Genomic DNA, 18949 nt, shown 5'->3' with positions numbered 1-18949 from the left:
CGTCTAGCAGCTATGTGAAGCTGGCACCCCCAAATGCGAATTTTGAAACAAAAATTTCAGGGTCGTTTGTCCATCGTAGGTCCACGTTTGTCCACCTTTTTTTTTCATTTGTCCAGGCACCGTTTGAGAGATATGGGAAAAAACTTTTTTCGGTGCATTTTCTGAGCAGCACCCCCAAATTGCAAAAACGTTTTTTTGATGGTACAGATCGTTTGTCCAACGTAAATCCACTTTTGTCCACCCAATTTTTTCATTTGTCCACCCACAGAACCGTAGAAATCGACCTTTTAAAATTTTGGAAAGTGTGAAGTTGGCACCCCCAAATGAAAATTTTTGAACCAAAATTTCAGGGTCGTTTGTCCATCGTAGGTCCATGTTTGTCCACCCAATTTTTTCATTTGTCCACCCACAGAACCGTAGAAATCAACTTTTTAAAATTTTGGAAAGTGTGAAGTTGGCACCCCCAAATGAGAATTTTTGAACCGAAATTTCAGGGTCGTTTGTCCATCGTAGGTCCATGTTTGTCCACCTTTTTTTTTTCATTTGTCCAGGCACCGTTTGAGAGATATGGAAAAAGAAGTTGTTGCGGTGCATTTTCTGAGCAGCTCACCCAAATTGCGAAAACGTGTTTTTTATGGTAAAGATCGTTTGTCCAATGTGAGTCCACTTTTGTCCACCCAATAACCTCAAAACAATAAAAAAAAGTGTAATAATGACACCACAAAATGCAAATTTTCGAACCAAACATTCAGGTTTGTTTGTCTTTCGCTGGTTCATGTTTGTACATCGAAAATTGATTTGCATTTGTATAGATTCCATTAGCAAGATGGGATGAAATAGTTATTTAATCAACTAGGTTATTATAACAGCGATTAATGATACAGACATTTTAACGTACGAGCGAAGCGAGAACGTTATTGTTCGAGATCATTAATCACTCAATTAATTAACGAGTTGATTACAAGATTTTTCGAATTGAATGAGAATTCTTGATTGCAAAAATTTTCTATCAATACCTAGTCAAATTTGACACTTTATACATTTTCTATGTTAATATCGGAATGTTGATATTTATGCGGCCGATCGGACAATTCGAGAAGTCCATAGAGGGCATATTCGAGTTATGACAATTTGAGTAAATGACATTGATACCGTTCCCTATAATATCCGTTAAGAATGTGTGGAGCTGGTGGAAGCTGGAGTTATAGTACATAGATATATTGATTACTCTCTAACCAACATAATTTTTCTGCAACCTTCACAATTCATCTCTGCTCAATTACGCTCAATTACGAAGATCAATGCGACATACAAATAAAATAATTATATATGTAAAGACATCGGAATAGAACCTCTGCAGGATTTCATAGAGAAGAGACAACTGAGTTGGTGGGGACATCTGAATAGGATGAATCACGAAAGACCTGCTAGAAAAGTATGGGAAGCAAAGGTTACGGAAAAAAGAAGGCGCGGAAGACCGGTTACTACCTGGGGCAAGCAAATGGGGAAGATAATTGGAGAAAGGGGACAAACTTGGGAAAGAGCAAGGATGATGACAACCAACAAGAAGGAATGGTAATTATATAATATTTGGGTAGCTGCTGAATACTTCTATGTTCGATTACCCATGACAATAATGCATTAATAGGAAATTAACCAATAAAAGGGTTCATTAACGGTTAATTTCGTGTACGTAAAACAGTGCTATTATTAAGAGGTCGGCGGAAAAAATTATTTTCTATCTATATCATTTCACACCTATTCAAAAATACCTAGTAGCTAATAAATGTTTTTCACAGTATAAATCCTATGTTCTTAGCAGATTCACGTTTGTCCGAGCGAAATTGGTTTATGCTCCTTCAAAAAACAAGAAGCGAAAATATCTTCTTTAACCTAATAACTCATGAATAAAAATAAAAATAAGAAAACTGAATTGTTCGTTATTTCATTGTAAGTCCATATTTGTTCATATTTCAAATAATAAATGAATTAATGATTCAAATGGCATAATGTGGAAAGTTTCATATAAGGAAGATCCTTCATTCATGGCATGCGAGATGTTTTTTCGGCGCGTTGAGATCAAAGACATGCCGACGTAAGTACCGACGAACTTTTCGGTAGTAAAATAGATGCACACGTGTGTCGGCACATCTTTGGTAGAAATATTTCACGAATATGATTACGCACCATAGCATCTTTTAAATGCATTTTGATTCTTCATCCAGTTGGTAAGAAGATTCCTTGTAGGTCACATCTCCTATTTTATCCTTATCCAAACTTCTGTTTGAAATTCGAAATAAAGAGTTGAGATCTGAAAGTGCAGAACAATTTCAAGACAATCAAAATTTGAAGATCATCTGATTTGGCGCAAGATCAAAGGATTTAATATATAATCAGAGGTATTGATATTGCTTAGAATATTTTTTCGAATTTATTTTTCCACAAGACGTGCAAAGTTTTTGCGAGATCGATGAGGGGACATGAATATTTCATGTGAAAAAGAAAGATATAATTTTTATAACTTTCCTAAATTTATTTTGGTAGAATGGAATAGAAATCCTTGCTATTCTCGTCAATAGGAAATCGAAAAATCTCCTTCGGTGGAAAAGTAACTTCTCAAATCCAATTTGTGCCTGTAGGCCGCATTAATCATTTTATAATTCTTCGAATTGTGCCGTCTATCAAATCCAAGTTATATGATGAAAAATTCATATTGTGTCCTCAAAAAGAATTTTGGAATTATTTGGGATTTTTTTCTTGCTTTGTTCTTGAATTTACGGTTTCCTTACAGAACGCCTGAAATTTATCGTATTTGGTTGCGCTAGTATTTGATTTTTCAAAACCAAAAATCGCTTATATCTCAAAAACGGCTGATTTGCGGAGCCATGCTTATATAAACCTTTTTATTTATTTTGAGGTCTAGGATTAGCTCCCAAAATATTGACACGTTGTTTTTTAACAACCTGTATATATATAAGTACAGTACAATCGCGATACTGTGAACACTCGCTCGTTAGAACAGCTCAATAGCGTGAACAACATTGTTTCTGCCAAAAAGGGTGCAAACTAAGATCTCACAATTTTTTCAACCATTGTAAATCTTCGATAAGAATGTATTTTAGTTTTATTAGATAATAAATCTGTATAGAAATATATTTTAGAGTTTGTATTTCAGTGACCTCCGGTAATATGAACAACCTCTATTGTGTGAACAACCCTGGTTTTATTCTGTTCACGTTATCTCGATTGTACTGTACCTAGTTTATTTAATAATTGATATCTATCAAATGCGCCATTAAGACCTAACTCTGTATTCATAAGACGCCAAGCTTTTGAATTCGATTTCATCCTCAGGGACACAAAATACAATTTCGTATGTAACGATTTCATCAGCAATAGGTACATTTTTAGATATCAAGCAACATAGCATGTGTATGAGTTTCAGCAGAGGTTAATTCAACGGGTTACCATTACAGTTCGGCGTATGATACAAGAGCTTACAATTATTAGATAATTATTTAATACATAACTTATTCGCCAGCGTGAAGAATATCATCTTTGCGTTGTTGAATGATCATTTTCGTCGTTAGAGATACTTTCAATCTTTCAATAATATTTAAAACATTCAAAATCTTGCTTTTGGCCGGAAGGGCCTCTCGACCAAGTCCATTCTTCCAAGTGGAGATTCTTCTGTTCTTCAGTTGTTCGAGGAACGCTACAGGATACTTATGTTGCGGAATGAACTCCATAGATATAACGGTCGTTATTCATTACAAATTAGAAAAAACTTTTGACTCTTCATTGTACTGTGCATCCCAAATTCGCTGTCCCCTAAACTTACATCTGCAACTGTTGGAGATAAAAAATTTTAAGTTAGAAATTTATAGGATACTTTTTCATGACAACTTCGAAGGCGCTTTCAGTTTTTTAATATATGTTAAATTTTGTAAGTTACAGCGTCATTTTGAAATTATAGCCTTTTCGGGGATACTGTTTATCTCGAGATCCTCTTATGATATTTTCAAGACGAAAACTGTCTAAACGGTCTTAGATAGATATTTTTACGTAGAATTCATTGGCGTACATAAAAAAAATTTCTAAGCTACCATTTTTGAGTCATAACTCAAACTTATAATTTTTTTAATGGGACACCCTATATTTTATTTCACCGTTGAATTGCATTTTTTGAATTGAGATAATATATAACATTATCTAAAAAGAATTTATATAATAAAAATTCGGGTATGGACGCTGTAATTATATTAAGTTCAAGATTATCACGAACCATCATGAAAAGAGGCACAAAATTCCTACCTTGATTCTTCGTATTCTTATTCTTATGATCTACAATGGCATTAACACCTTCTTTTCTTATCTTTATCTAATAATAATTGAAGCGAATTTGGGATGCACTGTACAGGGCTAGGCAAAATTCATTGTCTACTGCTAATAACTCAAAAACGAAGAATCGTAGGGGGCTACGGTTTTCACCTTCTTTGTTTCTCTGGAAAAGAGCTAGGAAATGTGTCATCTGTTTTCTTCTAGCTGCTATAGTCCTCGGGATCCCTTCAGTAGACTTACCATTTGTATCATCCGAACATTGAAAAATGCAATAGGATATAATTTTTTAGAAGGTTCAACGAAGAATATGGCGATTTTCCTCGGTATAACGAGGACATAACAATCTATTATTCTTATTTGAATTCATAATTTCAGGCTTGCCTTATTTGCAAAGTTCACAAAATGCCACGAAAGAGCAAAATTGATCCAGAGGAAATTTTCCATTGTCTGAAATCGGTCAAAATATTCGACGAGAATGCAAAAATCAGAGGACGTTCTCACAATGTGTGGAGAGAAGCTGCTACATTACTACCTGGAGTTTTGCCCGACACGCTGAACTTCTATGTGAGAGAAAATCGTTGGGACTTATTGACTAAATTGAGGATGAGAAAATTGAACAGTGTATGGACTCTACTACCTCCAGCAACGAAGACGATGTTTTAACATCCCAGCTTCACCAAAAAAGCTGTATCGCAAGTCCGCCTCTGATTTTCGACATAAGTCTGAGTAGAGAAGAGTGGAATATCATAAAGCCAGTAAAAAAAATCTACAATGAAAAAAGAGTTCACGGAAAGTCTTATAATGTATTGCAAAGTGGCTGGACCGATATGATTGCAAAAGCGTGTTTTTTGAAAACCAAAATTCCATGTTCATTCTCATTCAAGTACGCCAAGGTGAATCAGGCTTCTGAATCTAAGGCTTATTTGAGAATCCGTGGTTCTTGCAACGAATGTGGTGCCGATCTTCGAGCATTTTCCCTGTTTGAACCAGCGCCAGGCGATGGTATTGACATTCGCGTTCACACTGTGGACTCGACAGGAATTCCCCACACATACAAACGGCAAATCAAAGGTACCACCCGAACCCAAATGGGCCAAGAACTTCTCATAAAAAAACCACGACTGTTCCGTAATGAAGCCATGGGGGATCTTTCCTTCGGCGATCCAGAACCTCCATATCTTCCAAGAAAGGCCACCCTTAGGAAAATAAAAGAAGAAGCAGTCAATCGCGAATTAGGTGTGAATGCACACTTAGACCCAGTATATTCTCTGTTATAAATTAAATATAAAGATAAGTATTCAGGGTATATTCAAGATATTGCACTAGACCGATTCTTTGTTTTTTATTCATCGCCGATGCAAATGACGATGTATAAAGATTTGATCTTTCGTAAAATCGAAATTGATGCAACTGGTTCTCTTGTTAAAACTTTACAAAAAAGTAATGGCGATAAAATTCCTGTGTTTTTGTATCAAATCGTTGTCAAGGGGTATGACAGTATTCAACCGGTTTTTCAAATGCTTTCGGAAAAGCATGACACGAATACGATTTGTTTTTGGCTGCGAGAAATACTGAGGAATGGCGCTCCCATCCCTCCCGAAACCGACTGCGATTATTCACTAGCATTATTGAAAGGTGTTTCATTAGCCTTTAATGACAGGAATTTGAGCTCGTACGTGGCGGATTGTTATAGATGGCTTTCGTTGGAAAGTTTGCAACATCCCCTTAAGTCATTTATAAGAGTTGACATTGCACACCTTATAAAAATTATTTGCAGGAAAAATGTTTTCTCGAACAAATTGTCTAAAGTAAAAGACTTTTACGTGCGATGTATCGGTATAATGTCTTCGTGTGAATCTGTATCTGATTTCGAAGAATTATTACTTTCGATAATTATTGTTGCAAGCAGCGAATATACAGGCAACGATGCATACGGTAAAAATGTCGCTTGTGCTGAAAAACAAGCATTCTTAATGGAACGAATCAAAACATTTTCACACGAAGAGAATCAAAATTACGCAGATAGAGAATTCGAACTTTTGGAAGATACTTCTGATGAAAAAAACAAGTTGAATTCCTTCATAAAGAGAAATCACGATAATGCACTGGAGAGTGTCGAAGGGTCAAGGGAAACCGAGTTTTTGAACCCATTTTTCGGTCCAGAAATCGTATCACATGTCATCAAACTCGCGAAACATTTTCCCATATGGACGAACGTCATGAAAGCCTATTTTCCTCTTTCATCTGGGGTTGCATCATCTGCTAGATGCGAAGCATATTTCAAGGATTTGAAACATTCGGACCTGGGAGCAGATTATCACCCGTTGCGTGCTGATAAATTCGTTGTAAAGCACATCAAATCTATCGAGAATATTTCAAGAATAGAAATGGCCGCGAGTAAAGTAAAAACTAAAGAGCGAGCTTTGAGTAATTACATGATACAAAAAAATTTCAACGAAGAAATTATTTCAGAAACTAATATCAACAATGCTTCCGACAACGTACATCTTTCTCATGTGGAAAATTGGCGAGGTTTGAATAACTTTGAGATGAAAAAAATTGTTGATGTTGCATTGGCTCTCAGCGATGACGATAAGGATCATATTCTTTCAAAGAAAATAAATAATACATCGTCAGTTCAAAAAACAAAGTCACCATTGAAAGAGGTATTGAAGTCGGATGAAAGAGGAAAATATTTGCGTCCTTGTCCAAATATTGAGGTTATATATGATCGTCCTGTTAAGAGCAAAAGAGACTCTAAAAGAGATAATAAACTTTTGAGAAACGGAAATTTTCGCATCCCAGTGTTGATGGGCAAAGAAAAGATTTATGTTCAAAACACGTGCGCGTTCGATTCGATAGTGGAAGTTATGGCTAACTGCTATTGCAATTTCGGGAAATTCAAACAATTTGTTGAGAATAATTCCGATACCCCAATTTTTGATTTTGTTAAAAGATACGCCGTTGAGGGAGTCAGCAATTCGTTGTATCGCGAAAGGGCTACAATTCTAGGCTTATACAATGAAAAAAATAATAATTTCATGAATTGCTATGGAAGCGTTTACGAACTACTGCGAAATTTAATTTTGAATACCCCTAGCGTTACAATGCGTCAAATTTGTGAAAATTGTAACAGTAACGAAGCATCAGAAGAAGTAATTGTTGCCGATAATTACAAACCTGAAATGACATTTAGCGAATACTTCAACTTATTCCTGATAGAAAAGTTTGACGAAAAGACGCAAGATTGCAGAACCTGCAGTTCTGAATCTAAACTCGCCAAAGTGTGTTCGGATTTATTATGTTTCGATTTCGATCTTGTATTTCAAATTGAGAAAGATCTTTTTCCTGATGGAATAAAATTGAACGAAATTCCTGTGGATATCGAGGTAATAAATGAAAAATATATGCTAGGCGGGGTGATTGTCCATTATCCCCAACACTTTGTCGCATTTACAAGACGGGTTACAGGAACTTGGACAAAATGCGATGATATGTCACGAAAAGTGCAATCAGTCAAGGAAAATATTTCTGTATATCCAGTCATCGTCATTTATATTAAATGTGGAAACTGATAAATTAATGTAGCTACTCGTAGTCTTGTCCATATTTTTTGTTCCAAATAAATAATAGAAATGAAAACAGATGATCAAATTATTTATCCATACATTCCCCATAAATTGAAAAACATCAACAAATCCTTATTTGCAATTTTTGAATTGTCTGATGAAGGACTTTGATAGACAACCTAATTGGTTTTCTTACCATTACATTACATTCCATTCCATTTGCGAATGGTACCTGGACAACTGAAGAAATTCGCCAACAAATATGACCCGCGATGCAACAACGTTATTCTCAATGAATTCGCAGTTGTTGGTAAAATTACGAATAAAAAGAAAATATTTGCTTTTTTTATCAATAACGCATATGAAACAATGAAAATTTTGATTGGACAAACGTGACGTGAACGAACGATTCATTTGGTAAAAAATATTCTTTAGCATTTTAGGAATAGTCAACGAAGAATTTTGATTAATCAATTTTTCATCCCATCTTGCTAATGGAGTCTATACAACTGCAAATGAATTTTCGATGTACAAACATGAATCAGCGAAAGACAAACGAACCTGAATGTTTTTTTTCGAAAATTTGCATTATGTGATGCCAATATAACACTTTTTTTTATTTATTTTTATGGTTCTGCGAGTGAACGAATCGAATAATTGCCTAGATTGTAGTGGAATTGCGGAAAAGGCTTTCCCGCAATAGGGTGGAACTGCTCAGAAAATGCAATGGAAAAATTCCCTTTTTTATATCTCTCATACGCTCCCTAGATAAATGAAAAAAAGGTGGACAAACAGACCTACGATGGACAAACAACCCTGAAATTTTGGTTTCAAAATTCGCATTTGAGGTTTCAGCTTCACACTTTCATCCAAAAGTTTCAAAGATTGATTTCTATGGTTCTGTGGGTGGACAAATGACAAAATTTGGTGGACAAAAGTGGACTAACGTTGGACAAACGATCTTTACCATAAAAAACACGTTTTCGCAATTTGGGTGAGCTGCTCAGAAAATGCGCCACAACAACTTCTTTTTCAATATTTCTCAAACGGTGCCTGGACAAATGAAAAAAAAAAGTGGACAAACATCGACCTACGATGGACAAACCACCCTGAAATTTTAGTTAAAAAATTTTCATTTGGGGGTGCCAACTTCACACTTTCCAAAATTTTCAAAGATTGATTTCTATGGTTCTGTGGGTGGACAAAAGAAAGAATTTGGTGGACAAAAGTGAACTAACGTTGGACAAACGATCTCTACCATGAAAAACACGGTTTTGCAATTTGGGTGAGCTGCTCAGAAAATGCACCGCAACAACTTCTTTTTCCATATCTCTCCAACGGTGCCTGGACAAATGAAAGAAAAAGGTGGACAAACATGGACCTACGATGGACAAACGACCCTGAAATTTTGGTTCAAAAATCTTCATTTGGGGGTGCCAAATTCACACTTTCCAAAATTTTCAAAGATTGATTTCTATGGTTCTGTGGGTGGACAAATGAAAGAATTTGGTGGACAAAAGTAAACTAACGTTGGACAAACGATCTCTACCATAAAAAACACGTTTTCGCAATTTGGGTGAGCTGCTCAGAAAATGCACCGCAACAACTTCTTTTTCCATATCTCTCAAACGGTGCCTGGACAAATGAAGAAAAAAGGTGGACAAACATGGACCTACGATGGACAAACGACCCTGAAATTTTGGTTCAAAAATTTTCATTTGGGGGTGCCAACTTCACACTTTCCAAAATTTTAAAAGGTCGATTTCTACGGTTCTGTGGGTGGACAAATGAAAAAATTGGGTGGACAAACATGGACCTACGATGGACAAACGACCCTGAAATTTTGGTTCAAAAATTTTCATTTGAGGGTGCCAACTTCACACTTTCCAAAATTTTAAAAGGTCGATTTCTACGGTTCTGTGGGTGGACAAATGAAAAAATTGGGTGGACAAAAGTGGACTTACGTTGGACAAACGATCTGTACCATCAAAAAAACGTTTTTACAATTTGGGGGTGCTGCTCAGAAAATGCACCGAAAAAAGTTTTTTCCCATATCTCTCAAACGGTGCCTGGACAAATGAAAAAAAAAGGTGGACAAACGTGGACCTACGATGGACAAACGACCCTGAAATTTGTGTTTCAAAATTCGCATTTGGGGGTGCCAGCTTCACATAGCTACGTCTAGCCTATTCATGAAACATCGCCTAATAGTTCAGTCACCCATTGCCAGATGCTAGGGTGAAAAATTTCAGTTCTTCGAGGCACAGCTGCGCCCCTACGTACCGGAGAAGGAACTACAGCTCATTTTATTTTGGCTTCATTTCTTTGAACCGCGTTGTTCCTCTAGGTGGGTTTAATACTCAATGCTAATATCGAAATTACTAATGAACTCATCTAACTTCTCATCTAACTTCGCAAAGCGTTTGCGATCAATTTCGGATGATTTTATTATTGTGAAATAATGTGAAAATGCAATTACTTACCCCAACGGGCTGAAGAAGAAACTTTGGCGAATTTCCACTGGTCTGGTGGCAGAAAAGGGTTCCAAAGGAAAGGGAAACAGGGAATTACCCTTACTTCTGCACAAGTTTCATGGCTATTACCTGGTTGATAGAGAAATCACAACGCACTGCACACTAACTGGGATGTGTGTGAAGTTGGCCCAGCACTTTTAGATGAAAAAAAATTTGTGCTGAATTCAGCACAATTGTGCTAGGTTTGTGCTACTTTGTGCCGTTGAAATTTTTTCTCTATTCTACATGGTTCCCAAAATATTTCACAAAATGTATTGAATGGGCCAGCCCAGCACTTATCGAAAAAATTAGTTTTGGTAACTGAAACAGGTTGTGCTATGTACAGTGTTGTGTCGTTCGAATTTTTGCGAAAGTCCCTCTTATCTCTCAGAAAATAGAATATGAAGAAAAAAGTTAGCCCAGCCCTTTTTTTTTTCTCAAAAATGAGTGGAAAAATTTGTGCTACATTTGTGCTGACTTATACCGTAAATATTTTTTAGAAAATTTGTTGGATTTTCCGAGAAATCTTGAGATTTTTCCACTAATTTTTGAGAAGAAAAAACAAAAGTGCTGGGCTAACTTTTTTCTTCATTTTCGATTTTCCGGGAGATAAGAGGCACTTTCGCAAAAATTCGAACGGCACAACCCTGTACATAGCACAACCTGTTTCAGTTACCAAAACTAATTTTTTCGATAAGTGCTGGGCTGGCCCATTCAATACATTTTGTGAAATATTTTGGGAACCATGTAGAATAGAGAAAAAATTTCAACGGCACAAAGTAGCACAAACCTAGCACAATTCAGCACAAAAATTGCTGGGCTGGCCCATTCAATACATTTTGAGAACTGTGTGGAATAAAGAAAAAATTTCAAAGGCACAAAGCAGCACAAACCTAGCACAATTCAGCACAAAAATTTTTTTTCGAAAATCCAAAAGATAACTGCGGCGATACATCAAAGAATTGCTTTGTTTTTAAAACCTTTCGGAGCAATGAAATTATTGTATTTTTGTGTATCAAAAAGTTTGTTTTCTGCGCCGCAGAATTTCTGTCGCCAGCAATCGGGACAAAAATTTCTCACGAACTCGAGTTAGGAAACCTAAGATTCACGACTGAACATCATTATTAAGTTTTTCGTTTTGCTATGATTTATTTATGTAAGTGATGTTGAAGTTCGAACTCACCACACCAATTTTTTTTAAATTTTCATATTTGCAGCCAGATGTACAACAGAAACCTTGAGATGGGTGACATTCATGACCAGCTGCTCTATTTATGTTACAACCACCATTCATGCCACTTGGAATGCAACATGGGTCCGTTGACTGACATAAATATTTCGCACCACAATCGCATTCCTCTCCCTTCTCGGTGATACCTGAAAGTGATTCATTCGTTAAATAGAATTTTTTTTTATCTATTCACATAATTATAAGGTAATCTTGACCGATGTCAATAAATTTGACGAAACCTCGGCAGATAAATCGAGTTGGTTTTGCTTTTTGTTCCATTAAGCCAAGAGAATACACAATACCACGTATCCTCTTTTGTGAATTACCCAATTTTTTATGATCTATCACTATTAAGTTATTTTGCACTCTATGTTGAGGTAAACTTTATAGAGAAGTATTTATCGACAAGATGCGGAATATATTCGGCACGTTGAGTTTTTCCTGAATTTTTGCTCTTTGGTCTAAAAGTATACACCTCAGGAAGGTAGTGCAACACTATAAAAACGAAAAAAATTCTAAAAAAATGGGAATATCATATAAATGGCTAGAATTAAGAGTATCTTCCAATTTTGGTACGAATAAACCAATTTTTCGTGATTTATGTCAGTTTTTTTTTATGCTCTGGTAGTGTAGTAGTGATGTAGTAACAAGATGTGAGTGTGGTGCAGAAGAAGAAACTATAGACCACTTGGTGAAGAGTTGTAGAAAATATAATTTTCAGGGTGGTTTCGAAAGTATTCATTCGGTGACCGATTCTTTTTTGAGATGGGTTACAAATTTCAAAATTATTCAATGAGTAATGTAAAATTCAATACCCCTCTCGTTTTTTTTTCTTTCTTTTTTGTTTTCAGATTATTCTTCGTCAACCATCATAGTAGAAAGAATGGGAGGAAGTTTTTGGATTTTGTCATATGAAGAAGATGTCCTTCAATATAATAATTACAGCTCATTCTTTACACAAATACACCATCATTACACTTATACGGGCAAACAGAGAGTTTTTTCTGAGGTTTTTATCTCTGTTTTTTCATGTATCATACGAAGATATGTATGGTACCCCGTTGACATTTTTCCTCTGCTTACACTGAGATCTGGAACGAGGAACGGGTTTTTAGGATCTGTCTCTTGTTGCCATTTCTTTACACCCGCTTCATTGTTTTTCAGATTGTGAAAGTTTGTAACACTCTTTTTCAAAAGAATATATCATATCTTCATTATCACTACTACTTGACGACTCACTTCCATAGTGGTGGTCTGACGATTGGAAGACGAGCGCCGTTACGAACTAACTCGACGTATCTCTCACGCGTAGCATTGCCGACGTCCCGTGTGCGGATTGCCTTATTCTATTTCATACATTATTATGGAAATGTATATAGGGTATGAGTCTTTGACTCGTGCAAATATTCACAGTAGATTCCTGTGGTCGGAAGAAACAGTTCATTTCTACGAGGATGTATTGACATCTAGTTAGCCTAGATCAGTTCCATGCATAAAAAAATATATTGCCTTACCATAGCAACGAACAATAACTCATTAGAAGTGTCAATGTGAAGTTTGAGGTCAAAAAAGTAAAACAGAGTGATGCAATAAATTGAAAGAAAGAAGATGTAAACCGAAATTGTAAAAATCTAAAAATTGGAGTATCGGGCCATCGTCAAGTACCTGTACTTAGAAGGGTTGAGAGGTAAGGTAAAAGCACCAATTATTGACACAGCCCCACTTGTAGACATAACGATATAGATAAGAAAACTGTTACTCTTATGGTGTTCAAAATACATCAATTACAGTGACTTTATACACCACAGTGGCGACAATAGTCGATTTCGACCGTTTAGGGATAGGCAAACGTGAAAAAAATATCGATATATATTGTATCGATATTTCTCGACAGTATCGATATATATATCGATAGTGATCATATAAACAGTGTGTTCAGAGTTCAGACTGATTTTAGCATTGAGTTATTCATCTAAGAAGAGATTAAAAGGAGTATTGTGAGTATAAAAACGAGCATAATATGTTAATTTGAAAATAAAATGAACTTGTAGGTTATATTTGTTTAATATTTTCAGGTCCATTTTTCCTCTTAGATGTGGGAAAAATGAGGGAGGTTGAGAAAAAATTATAAGGTGAATGCAGTGCCTAACATTTTTATTTCTACCAAAAATGAATCCTATGAAGTCACACGCATCTATTTCACTAGAAGCTCCTATAGTAAATTATGTTACATGTTACTTATAGTACATCTGGTTGCTCATGTGCCTTACCTTTCATTGGTACCTCGAGTATTACTATAGACTGTACCTTAAAAAAGTCTTTCATACACATGACAATACATTTACAATGATATCTCTACTGAAAAAATCAAATGGGGATAAAATTTCTCAAGCCAATATAATTTTTGAGAAGAAGATTAGAAAGAAGCAAGTGAAAACATACAATAAAAGTATGGTAGTAGTATGATGAGTTAGAACTTGTTCTTTTATACGTGAATTGTTCATTTAGCCAGATTGTATTAGTCAACTCTTGTTAAAAATAATGAACATTCTATTTTCTAAAACTTTCAAATTAACAATTGTTAATGAAATCAACAGTTTTCATAAACTGTCCGTGAGTGTCTTTCATTTGATGACGTCAAGGAAGTCCGAAACAGTTTATGATTATTTATTATGAAAAGATCTGTCTTAAATATACAATAAAATGGAAACAGGTGCTAAATTCAGTAGAAATACTCATAGTTGCATATTTTTAATTGAAAAATTCTTATTATCAATAAATCCATATTAGAAAGGATGGAACTATTTTCATTTCAACAATAATATTACATACAAACACTTATAGTTTTACTTAGCATTAGTAATATATCAAATAATGAATATTATAGATTAGGCTTTTTAGAATTTGTTTTTATACTTCAACCTTGTCATTCTTTTAGGTTTAGGAAGAACTCTCCAGGTAGCTCAACTTGCTCCTTTCTACTCCTTTACTCAAAAATTACATAGGTTTATTCTCCTGAAAAGTTGTATTGATTTTTCAGTGGAGAGGCAAGCCACATGAATAACCAGATATACTAGGGTCTAAGTCTTCCAGTGAAATTGAGGCAATTGCTTTCTTGGGATTCTTTCAAAAGCATCAGGTCCTTCACGTTTCTATTATTCATCTTTAGAGACTACATTAACCTCCAACTTGTTTTCCATCCTCCCTAATTTTTCAATATATGAGTAGAAAATGACCTGAAATATGAAACAAATATACCTACATTTTCATTATATTTTCATATTAATATATATGATGTTTGTTTTCACACTCACCATGCTCTTCTTAAGCCTTTCTTAGATGAATAAATGAATATGAACAACGGTCGAAATACACAGTCCAAATTTATGAATGAACAACTAAGAGATTCTTGGCAAATTACCAACATAGTTTATTGTTCAGAAATGCGGAAAAGCACAATCCAGTCATTAACAGAATATTTCAAATTTGATCCAGACGATTTTTCGTCCAAGCAAAACACTTCCGAACGACTCGAATAGCACGGGACAGGCACAGAATCACGCAAACTGTCACAATTTTTTTTTTTATTTATAGCAGAGGGAATCTGCGACCGTAAAAACACGGGGCTCTATCTCTCGCCCAGAGGAACCCATTTCTAGGGAACACTGTGGGGTTACTCACTCTACCAAGTTCGCGACCCACTAAACCTAACCTGCTTTACATTGGTTCCGGGCATTTGCCTATAAACCATTTATCCCTTAATCGGTTAATTTCTTCTTGCACATTCATGTTCGTCCATTTCGGATATCTCTTCTTAGTATAGTTTTAATAAGTTTCCGTACTCATTTTAATCTCTCCTCAATTGATCTCGCGGTCTCCTTTTGTAAATTCTCATTCTCCTTCTGTCTTCCTCCGGATCGAAGTCCACTAGTCTCCTGAGTTCTTCGTTTGGATGTTCCTTCGCTGTTTCGAATAACTTTTCAGCTTTCCTCTTCATAAATTCGGTGATGGTTTCCCACTTCAAATCTCGATATATCTGTTTGTTCCTGACAAACCAAGGCGCATCTATGGCACATCGTAGTAGCTTGTTTTCTGTTGCCTGAATTTTTTGTATATGGCTCTTTGCCGCGAATCCCCAAGCACCTGATCCATAAGTCAGTTGCGGTCTAGCAACGGCTTTGATTATTTTCAATTTTGTCTCATTTGACATGTGGATCTTTCTACCTATCAGCGAGTAGAGCATATTCATCGCTGCCTTGGTTTTGTCAACGGCTTGTTTGATATGGCTTCTCCAAGTTAGACCTTTGTCTAGGGTGATACCTAAATATTTCGCTTCGTTTTTCCATTCGATTTCTTCTCCATGTACCTCTAGATTTGTTGTAGTTCTTAGTCTCCTCTTCTGCAGTAATATCGCTTGGCTCTTTTGTCCGTTGAGCTTTATTTTCCATTTAATACACCAGTCATTTATTTCATCTATAGCTTCTTGTAATATTCCTTCTATGAGTTCTGGCTTGCGATTCCTGTGTCGTCGGCATATAGTGTCAGCATAGTCCTTGGAGATTTTGGTATATCGTGAATATAAATGTTATACAGTAACGGCCCAAGTACTGACCCTTGAGGCACCCCTGCTTCCATATATCTGGTTGTGGAGTTTTCTCCTTCCACTTTCACGTAGAATCTTCTGTTCCTCAAATAATTTCTAATCAACTTGCACAGTTTCATTGAATATCCAGCATATCTCATTTTGTAAATCAATCCTTCATGCCATACTCTGTCGAATGCTCTGGCGACATCTAGTAGTACAAGACCTGTTGCTTGTTTATTTTGGAATCCTTCTGTTATGTATTCTGTGAGTCTCAGTAATTGCTGTTCAGTTGAGTGATCTCTTCTGAATCCGAATTGCTCTGTTGGAATGAGATTCAGATTTTCAGTTTCTTCTGTAAGCCTCCTAGCGATTACCCTTTCTACTACTTTTCCTAGGGCGGACAATAAACTTATCGGCCTGTAGTTTTGGGGGAATTTTTTATCTTTGCCTGGTTTGTTGAACACTATGACTTTTGCAGTTTTCCACTTTTCCGGATAGTGTTCAGTCCTCATTACACCGTTTGCAATATTTGTGAGAGCAGCTATACCTTTTCTAGGTAATTTCTTCAACATAGCATTCGTTATTTTATCACTTCCGGGAGCTTTTCTATTTTTCAAGCTTCTGATTACCTCTTTTATTTCAAATGGAGAAGTTGGTTTTTCTATTTTGTCGTCTACTGGTGGTTCGTCCATTTCTTCTTCGTTGTTCTCTACTAGTTCTTCCAGATCGTCATTATCGTCATCAGGTCTGTAATTTATTCTCGATTCTCTTTCGATCGAGTCCGCCAGTGCTTCTGCTTTATCGATATTCGTATATGCCATTCCTCTTTCTCCGTGGAGAGGTGGTATTTTAGTCTTTTCTCTTCTCAGACATTTTTGCATTTTCCATGCAGAATGATCGATAGTATTTAGTTTTTGAACTCTTTTGTTCCATCTATTTGTTCTCATTTCCTTTAGGGCATTTTTTAGATCTTGGCTGTGTCGGTTTAGATTTCTCTTATTTATATCTGTTTTGTTGAGCCTGTATGTTTTTCTTAGTCTCCGATTTTCCCTGATGAAATCTTTGATTTCTCTGGGTGTATCACCGTGTGGATGTATCGGTGCTGGTCTCGTTATTTTCTTTGTGCACTTTTTGTAAGCATCTATTATAGTATATTCTTTTCTAGTTCATCAACTGCTCTTTCTAGGTCTTCCGGTGTGTTGATTGTTGGTATTTCTGTTACCTCCAATTGTATCAGATGGCTATATTTAGTCCAATAGGTGTATTCTCTTGTTTGCATTAGTTCTCTTCTTGGCCCTTCTCCTATTGTTAATTCGATGGGGTTGTGGTTAGAGATTCCGTCCCACAAGGTCTCTATCGAGAATTCTCTAGTGATATTTTTCATAATTGCGATATCAATTATATCTGGTAATCCATTTCCGAATGCTAGGTACGTTGGTTCTTCAGGTCCAATAACGATAGCTTCATGTTTTTCAGCGAGATCTTTCAGTTTTCTGCCATTTCTGTTTTCCATCCTGCTGTTCCATTCTGGAGATTTGCAATTAAAATCTCCGATGCAGATTTTTGGGTTTGTTCCATCCAGTAAGTTGTTGATTTCTTCTTCCAATAAGTTATTTGGGGGTCTTTTATATGCCGATGTGACTTCGACTCTTTGTCGATTTATTTCAGCAACAATCGTCTCTGTTTCTATTTGTGACTCGTCAGATCTTCCTTTAAAATAGTGTTTCAGATCTCGTCTAACCAGTAAGGCAACACCTCCCCCAGTGTTTGTGATTCTGTCACATCTATATATCTCATAATTCATGATGTTCAATCGCGTATTTGGTTGTATTCTTGTTTCCTGTAAGGCTATAATATCAGGTTTTCTCTCTGATATTATTTCTTCTATCTCGGGTTTTCGAGTTCTGACCCCGTTTATGTATATATTCAGGAGACTATTTTAAGGGAATTTTTTTCTAATTGTATATTCCATTATTTCAGTTTACTGAACATTCCTTGGAGTTTTTCTCCATCTCTCTTTCAATTTTCAACATGATTTTGTTGAAAATTTTTTCAGTAAATGTGACTAAATCGTCGGCGGATTCAGAGACTTTTCTGTTTTCTTTTGTTTTGTTGATCGTAGGTTTAGCTTGGGGCATTTTCGGTTGCTCCTTCTTCTGTACTGGTTTGGGTACTTCTTTTTTCTTGTCGTCTACTTTCGAGGGGGTGGGCTTCTTTTTCTCCTGGACTTTTTGAGGAATCGTGCTCTGCTGAGCCGATTTCTGGCCTGTTTTCCTCTTCCTTGTAAATAATTTGAATTCGCTACATCCTTTGTAGCTTGCTGGCTGGCCTTCTTCACCGCACAGGACGCATGTGGCATTTCTCTCCTCACCTTTTCTGGTAAGTTCGCAATCTTTCGTGCAATGATTGCCCAAAAATTTGACGCATCTGTATGGAAAAGAGCACTTGTTTTGGGCATGTCCGTACCTCTGGCATCTGAAGCATTGGCTTGGATTTTCTGCCCTTCTTTTTGATTCCACTACAATGCAGAGATTGTAGAGGCGTCTTATTTCGAAAATCTCCTTTCTCTGAGTTTTGACCAGGTATAAGGGTATAAACTTTTTGGTTTTATTGGATGTCATTCTGGACACCTCGGCGTCATGGATTCCTTGGACCTTTAGATCATTTTTGATTATATCTAGGTCAGCATCTATTGGGAGATGTCTTATAA

At 36.1% G+C, this 18949-nt stretch overlaps 1 protein-coding gene across 2 annotated transcripts in view; it reads right to left on the bottom strand.

The window, feature by feature from the left end:
• Positions 1-18949, bottom strand: part of LOC123308802 (disintegrin and metalloproteinase domain-containing protein 10-like) — a 145062-nt gene that overhangs the window by 30289 nt on the left and 95824 nt on the right. The window contains exons 4-5 of one of the 2 annotated variants that reach the window (XM_044891655.1): positions 11607-11800; positions 10411-10513 (exon numbers count right to left, since the gene is read on the bottom strand). In XM_044891655.1, coding sequence (XP_044747590.1) covers positions 10484-10513; positions 11607-11800 — 224 coding nt within the window. In that variant the 3' untranslated portion in view covers positions 10411-10483. Of the gene's footprint in view, positions 1-10410; positions 10514-11606; positions 11801-18949 lie in introns of those variants that run through there. The other variant, XM_044891654.1, reaches the window with a different exon arrangement.

The sequence above is a fragment of the Coccinella septempunctata genome, chromosome 2 (genome assembly GCF_907165205.1).
Source record: "Coccinella septempunctata chromosome 2, icCocSept1.1, whole genome shotgun sequence".
In the NCBI taxonomy this organism is placed as follows: Eukaryota; Metazoa; Arthropoda; class Insecta; order Coleoptera; family Coccinellidae; genus Coccinella; species Coccinella septempunctata.
The sequence above is the reverse complement of the archived record's forward strand: the minus strand, read 5'-3'. Positions and strand labels throughout refer to the sequence as shown.